The sequence below is a fragment of the Scedosporium apiospermum genome, assembly GCF_000732125.1.
Source record: "Scedosporium apiospermum strain IHEM 14462 chromosome Unknown SEQ_SAPIO_0089, whole genome shotgun sequence".
Lineage (NCBI taxonomy): Eukaryota > Fungi > Ascomycota > Sordariomycetes > Microascales > Microascaceae > Scedosporium > Scedosporium apiospermum.
The window spans coordinates 532,488-540,038 of record NW_015971790.1 but is presented as its reverse complement, the minus strand read 5'-3'; the positions used below and the strand labels follow the sequence as shown (position 1 = coordinate 540,038).

At 52.2% G+C, this 7,551-nt stretch overlaps 2 protein-coding genes across 2 annotated transcripts; one reads left to right on the top strand and one right to left on the bottom strand.

The window, feature by feature from the left end:
- Positions 1-1,046: 1,046 nt before the first annotated feature.
- SAPIO_CDS3849 (Uncharacterized protein) lies at positions 1,047-2,521 on the top strand (the record flags this gene model as incomplete). Its single annotated transcript, XM_016786548.1, has 2 exons — positions 1,047-1,456; positions 1,561-2,521. The coding sequence occupies 2 exons, from the start codon at positions 1,047-1,049 to the stop codon at positions 2,519-2,521; spliced, it is 1,371 nt and encodes a 456-aa protein (XP_016643891.1).
- Positions 2,522-4,637: 2,116 nt separating this feature from the next.
- On the bottom strand, positions 4,638-6,835 carry SAPIO_CDS3848 (uncharacterized protein; the record flags this gene model as incomplete). The annotated part of the gene is made up of 2 exons (XM_016786547.1): positions 4,638-5,521; positions 5,581-6,835. The coding sequence occupies 2 exons, from the start codon at positions 6,833-6,835 to the stop codon at positions 4,638-4,640; spliced, it is 2,139 nt and encodes a 712-aa protein (XP_016643890.1).
- Between the last annotated feature and the right edge of the window lie 716 nt (positions 6,836-7,551).

Below are 7,551 nucleotides of genomic sequence, written 5' to 3'. Positions count from 1 at the left end.
CCGGCCCAGTCCAGCCCAGCGCTGCGTGGTGGTAGTGAGATCAAATCTCCAAACAATTCACGTATTTCGTATCCTTCGCACTTCGTACCGTGGCACGGTACCTCAGTCAAGTACGACCCCAGCCCAGTCCAGCCCATCCCAACCCCGGCCCCGGTCGCGGGTTCCAGTGGATGGACCGAGTTACAAATGGAGTGTACTTCGGAGAGTACAAATTGTACTTCGTACCTTCCCACTGACTTTTTACCTTGTCCCCACCATCGTCACGGGTCTGGGTCCCTTCAATGTTCCTTCCCTTCATTGTCATTGAATCATTTTCTTCCGTCCCGTTCCTGTTCCCACACCTCCGAATTGCATTTGTTCTTATTCCTCCCCTCCCCCCTTCTTGTGCCGGAGGTAGTCGATTCTTCATCTGTCTCGATTCCTGATCCTTTTCGACCACCACCTTTATTTCTCAACATCTCAACCAACGGCAACGAGAAAGAGTGAGAGAGAGTTCCAATCCGCTCCACACCCAGATCCTCTCTCCCTCTTCCTCTTGCCTACTGTAACAACCCCGGATCCCGGCCCAGCCAGAGTTTTGCGACCGACCTTCCATGGCCTTGGCGACAATTGTTTCTCGCGACTATTCTCTGCGCACAACAAGAATATCCGCTCCTCTATCGCATTTGTAGACCGGACTGTCCAAGATAGCCACGATCGCCTCTTGTCGCTCGCGTGCTCGTTCTGCGCCTAGCGATTCTGAGCCTCCTGGTTCCGCTCTTACCGACCAAGACCTATAAGCTTAAGCTCAACCTAAACGAGGTGCTCTCAACACAACAACTCGAGAGAAAAGAACAGAGACATGAATCGAAAATAATACTACAATACCGTACCAACAAATAACAACAGCACCCAACACATTTCTGCTGTTCCGAATACATCTCCCTCCCATACGTATTTGGCGAACGAAGACTGTCTTCAATATTGTACCTAGACTGCGACCTCGATCCCACGAATTATCCAATTCCTTGATATCGCACGACATAAACCCTCTCGCCGCCTCAAAAATGCAGGACGTAGCGTCATTATTTTCGAAGCCGAAGCTTCTACCTTTCACCGTCCCCGGCACCCTCAACCTCGCCAAGTTAAATCCCATCCCTCACAGGTACCGCCGCCGCATACGTGCGAGACAACGACTGTACTCGCGCTCTGATGAAATCACCCGCCTAAAGACCTCCTTCAATGTCCTCGAAACCATCCAGGCCGTCCGCCGCCATAGGTGGACTTTCCACGACCTCCAATACGTCGGACTTGCGCTTGTGGGCTTCACCTCCTTGATCCTGGCACCTGCTTCGCCTATCTTGAAGCTGTTGGCGCTGTTGGGAGGATCGGTGCTTATTCTTATGCCCATTACTGGCCAGTTCTTCTTCGCTGGTCTCACGATATGGGTGTACCTATTATACTTCTTCTGCAGCCGGTTCGTGTTGTTCTTTGCTTTTACTCTATTTTAGAGACCCGTCGTCGTTGGAGCATTCTGGCTCATTGTGTGGACCATCACTAATTCTCGTTATTTCGTTGCAGATTCATTCCCACAGAAATTCGCCCTCACATCTGGGTCCGTGTTCTTCCTGCCCTCGAGAACGTCCTTTATGGTGCCAATCTCTCCAATATTCTCTCCGCCCGCACTCACATGGCTCTTGACCTCATTGCCTGGATCCCCTACGGCATCCTGCACTTCGCACTCCCTGCTATCGTCATTGGCATCTTGTTCATCTTTGGTGCCCCTGGCAGCGGTCCCTCCTTTGCCAAGGCCTTTGGCTGGATGAACATCACTGGTGTCACGATTCAGCTCCTCTTCCCTTGTACCCCGCCGTGGTACGAGAATGAGCATGGCCTGTCTCCTGCCGTCTACGGCATGCCCGGGTCCCCCGCTGGCCTTGCCCGTATCGACAAGATCTTCGGCTTCGACATGTACACGACGAACTTCTCTACCGCGCCGGTTCCCTTCGGTGCCTTCCCCTCTCTCCATTCCGGAAACGCCGTCATCGAGGCCCTGTTCCTTAGCTACTGCTTCCCCCGGTTCCGCGGCTTCTTTGCCGGCTACGTCCTCTGGATCTGGTGGGCCACGATGTACTTGAGCCACCACTATGCCGTAGACCTGGTCGGAGGCGGTCTCATCGCCGCGGCCTTCTTCTACGTCTATAAGGCCTACTGGATGCCCAGGCCCCAGCATGACAAGGCGACACGATGGGACTACGAGTACGTCGAGTACGGCGACCGCAAGTCCATCTTCGACGAGGAGTTCGGTGCCTACGCCCTTGGTCTCATCGACCGCCATCCCCCGAGCGACAGCGACGAGTGGACTGTTGGTAGCAGCTCGAGTAGCTTCGCCAGCGGCAGTGGTAGCGTGAGCCCCACCTTGTCCGAAGAGAGCATTACGTTCCGTCGAGAGGTGCTTGGAATGGATGTCAGGCCGGATCAGGCATGGGACGGTCCCCGAGTGACGAAAAACGACCTGAGGCAGGTGGTGGTGGTGGGGTAATGCGTACGACGATGACGAATACCTTTTTTTCGACCTCTCTATTTTTCGATTCTCTCAACCGCGCCGTTGCGATGTTGTCGAACTAATATGGGAATCCCTTAATATCGCCCCCTTTTCGTTCCAGGCGGAATGTGGGCGAACCGGGATCCGTCTCGACTTAATACGTCCGGCACACTCTATACTTTTCTCGGTTTATTTGTTTCCATCTGTACAGACCGTTTTTTTTATTACTGGGTAGATGCATGATACCCCTTTATACGCTCGCTACCCAAACTTTTTTTTTTTCCATTATTCCTCTTTTTTCGAACGCAATTTCGAATAGGGGGTCCTTTGCTTTTCATATGAACATTTCGTTGTTCATGAATTCTTTTATTTATTGTTCCGACAATTTTACATTTGCATGAGCATAGCGAAACATGGACGGGATGTGTTTTTTTTATACGGCATCGATGGAGGAGAAACGCGGGGAGTTTTTTTTGTGTGGGCGTGTTGCGTTTCTGGGTCGGGTGGAGGATTGGAGGATGAGATCGACTTTAATGCGCCGAACGAGACTCGAGTTCCGATTTCGATCCGAAGCTGCTGCTTTATATTCGAGCCTGGTAGCAAGGGAGAGAAAGCAATTGCTTGTCAAGCTTCGGCGGGGGCATTTTCTCTGCTCCGCGATTCTCTTCGAAAGACCTTGCGTGGTTCCCCGGGCTTCGGTCGAGCGGTCGAGGATAACCTCCCGCTTTCCCATTTTCCACTTTTAATATTTAATATCTTTTTCACTTCTTTGCTCCGTCACCTGGCACGTCTTTTCGGCAAAAGATGCGTCTGGTTTCGGTGGCTTTTCTTCAATTTTTATGGGAATGGGGTGTGGGTTCGAGAGGGTCCTTGGGAAATGGACTGGACGATGCTTTTGGAGGAGGTTAATGTGGGTTGAGGTCCCCTCAATGTCCCCCGAGTCCGCTGTTTAATGTTCGGTTCTCTCCGTTTACCGGAGAAAGGAGATGCTCCAAAACGCATCCGACAAGGGGAAAAAGGACTAGAGAAAGGCGTGTACCAGCATCGCTCCAACCCCAGTCCCATGGCACGTTCAGGCGAGAGGAAGGTCCGATGGAAACGCCGTAGAGGTTTTTCGACGACGACATGACTGAAGAGAAAACAAAAAGTCCCAGATGGTGGGAAATGGGTGGATGTTGGGCGAAGGAAAAAAGTAGATGGGGTGGTGATGAAGGGAAAGACGAAAGAAATAAAGACCACTCGCTAGAACTTGTTCGAAGTAATATAATAAGAAATAATTGTCTCGCGCCTCTCTCTCTCTCTCTCTCTCTCTGTCTCTGTCTCTTTCTTAATCGTTTTGGGGAATACGGCGAACTGGACCCGGAGTAATCTCGAAGCTTCTCACGTTTCTCCTTGAAGAGGAGATTATCTCCCATTCTGGAGAGGAAAATCAAGTCGCATTCATCACACACACACACACACATGTATAAGGCCTACGCTGCGAACCACGCTCTGCTGCGACAAGGCCATCTCATGAACAGCTTTTAACAAGTTTCATTCGCAACTATCAACATCCTTCCCCCCAACCCAAAATCAACAACAACAACCAAAAAGCAGCCTGATCCCACGGAGAATTCGCCTTAATAGGAGGAACCCAAGCTCGGGGAGAACAGATGCTTTTGGGGTAGGATAAACGCCATGAGCTAACAACGCCGTTTTTTTTTTCACAACCGGCTCCTTGGAAAATGAAGACAGAAAACAAAAGTTACATGCGAATACAGCCTTCCACGCCATCTGTACTCGTTGAAAAAAAGACAGATACAAACGTTAACTGTCCACATTGGAAACCTCCTTGGTATCTATCTCATTTTTTCCCGTATTTCTCCTATTCTTTCGTGGTAAAACATCAAACCTCGACTTGTACTTCCGAGATCTACAGGGACGTAGGCGTGAGGGGATGTTGGGGCATCAACACTCGCGGTAAATAGAGGAAGGTTGTACAAAGTGTCGAGAGGCGGCGTAAGAGGGATGTTAGGTAAGGCAAACGCAGTGAATGGCACGTCTCCTCTCTGGCGGGCAAGAATGTCCCCGCTCAAAAACTCAGCGATACTCAGCGAGACCGGCGCACACCAGTCTACGGCATGCCCGGAATAGCCGGGGGCTGAATGGGCGTAACACGCCAGACATGAGGTTGAGGAGGCTGAACAGGAGTGATCTGGCCCCGGCTCGAAGGAGCAGGAGACTCAGACACCGACTTGGACCGTTTCTTCTTTGATTCCGTGGCCTCCTCGCCGGCCGAACGGCGCCGCTTCGTCTTCTTCGCCTGAGACGAGTCGGGTTGGCTCGAGGTAGGGATGGTGGGAGGCGGAATGGGAGTTTGGGAGCCACGCGCGGGACTGCTGGTGGCAGCGGGCTCATCTTGCGCAAACTTCACCTTGCTCTTGGACTTGGGCGTCTCCTTGGGAGGTTCCTCGGATTCTTCAGCTTTCGCCTTGGCCTTGGACTTCTTCTCCTTCTTTTCTTTCTTGTCCTTCTTGATCTTCTTCGACGAGTCCGCGGCCTCTTCGGCTGGTTGGCCGCTCTTTTCCTTCTCCAGCATGGCGATCCTGGCCTTCAACTCCGCTAGCTCCTCGTCGGCAGACTTGACCTGACTGGACGCAGGTGCCTCAACAGCAGGAGGAGGGCTGGCAACCTTGCGCTTCTTCTTGGGACGCTCGGCGAGCTGCGAAGACGGGGAGGAGGCGGGCGCAGTCACATCCGTCATGCCCTTGTCCTGCTTCGCCTTCTTTTGTTTCTTCTCCTTCTTGGAAGCCTTGTCAATCGCAGACGTCGCCTTGGACGACTGCTGTTGAGACACGCGCGGCTCGACACCAATAGGAACAAACCTGGTCCTGAGACCAGTGGGCTGCGTCGGCGCAGGCTTCAAGGATTTGGCGCTCTCTGGCGCAGGAGGGGTCTCAAACGACGCATCTACGTCGCTATTTGTGGTCTGGATGATGCTGATGCTCTTGCAGCTCGCTGAAAATAAATTAGTATAAGGTACTATCGTAGAAACCATGATCCAAATGTGAACTCACAAATCAAGTGGTAGCTGTCCCCATCCTTTAGACGGGGCACAGTAATTTTCGCGTTGGAGGACACAATTGCATCAGCTTTCTGTCCGCGCAAGGGGGCAACCTTTTGAATCTCGAGATTAAGAGGGGTCGAGGACGAATGGGTAAGAACCCAAAGCTTATTGCCTTCCTTCTCGGCGGATTCGAAGACGCGGGCAATTTGACCGAGGCTCTTGGGTTGCTGAAGCTTGAATACCCCGCCGATCACCGTGGGCGCGGGCTCGTTGGTGGTGTATGTGGAAAGCGCACCGGAATCGGCTTGGGTATTACCGTTAGTCTCGGGTTCAGAATCCTCATCGCTCGACTCCTCTTCAGAGCTGGCTTCACTCTCGGACGCCTCCGTATTCGCCACCTCGGACTCGGACTCCGAGTCTGAATCGCTGGATTCCTCGTCTTCTGAAGAATCAGAATCGGAACTAGCCGTCTTTTTCTGGCTTTTCGCAGCTACGGGCTGAGCGGACGGAGGAAGAGCCGACGAGGTCACCTTGCTCTCCGGCTCGCTCTCGTCGGAGCTGGAAGACTCCTCCTCCTCAGACGAACTAGAGTCATCTTTGACAGGGGCAGTCTTCTTTGCGTAGGTGCTATGTCCTCTAGCCTTGACACCCGACTTTTTCACCCCAGACTCATCTCCTGGAAGGTTATAGATATCAGTCGCAGTGCGAGAAGCGGCTGCCGCTCGGCCTGACATCGTTGCGGTGGCCTGCGAGTTCGCAACCACGGAGAGATTGCCTTCGATGCTGGATTTGGGCTCCGACTTGATCAGGGTAGATCCCAAGGCGTACTGCGACGAGTTGTAGAGCTTGGGGGGCAAAGCGGAAGGTTGAGAGCTTGAGAATGTGAGGCGGAGGCCGCGCGGATATACCGAAGAGGACTGGCTCGGGAACGAGTAGTAATCGATTGTTTTCTTCTTCAAGATCGGCTTTGGGGATCCCTGAGAGAGCACACGATTCTGGGTTGGCGAAGAGAGGTGCTGTCGGGGAAGAACAGGGAATCCGTCCAGGGGTGGCTCGATCTTGATGTGGTCTTGGGGCTGCTCGGATAGCTGCAGAGTCGTCTTTGAGGGTGTTGGAGAGCGCAAAGAGGACTGTAGACTTTCCCGCTTCGAATTGGTACTTTGAGTTGGGGAATTGGTTAATTCCGGGCTGCCCTCCCTGCGAATTTTAGGTTGGCTGGAGAAGCTCTTCGACCTGCGTCGTTGATTCTTGCTGCTCGACGACATTTTTTTTTTTTTTTTTTCTTTTTTGGGGACTTTTCTGTACGTGCATAGTATACGCGTTAGCCGAAGATTTTCCGAAGGCGGGGGAGGGTGCAGTGATCGCACGGGGTGTGGGCCTATTGACTTCTGGCTTGGGACCCAGTGTTCTGGATATCAAGCACGGCTTGCCGTGATTGATTTCATATCAATTACCTCCAGGTAGGATGCCGAGGCGGGTGCTGTTCAAAGAGAAGATTGATTCTCTCGAGACGCGAATCTAGAGCGCAGCTGGGCAAAGGCTCAGGGTAAGATGCCCAGAAGGGGTGTGATTTTGGGCAAGTAGGATAGAAGGGGGGTAAACGTAGAGGAAAACAGTGTCGATTGGCTTGGCGGCGCCCCTCGATCTTGTAGCTCTTGACGTTGGGGAGTCGATAAAATGGTGAAAAACGATGCGTTTAGAAAATAAAGTCGGGAAAAAGGGGTTTTGAAATGGCCAAAAAGCGTCATGGATACACGTGAATTGAAGAAAAAAAAATATTATTGGGGTGGTTTGCAGAGGTCTTAAGGTCTCCGGAGCTCTTGCCAAAAATCCATCTTGAGCAGGGAAAAAAGTTCGACGACTTTTGCTCCTTCCCTCCCACTTCCGCTAACCGCAACCACCTTCCTCACGGTTCTGTTCTTGACAGCAGCCTTGCCCTTTCCCAAATACTTAATCTAGAAACGGCAGTTGTATCAGGTAA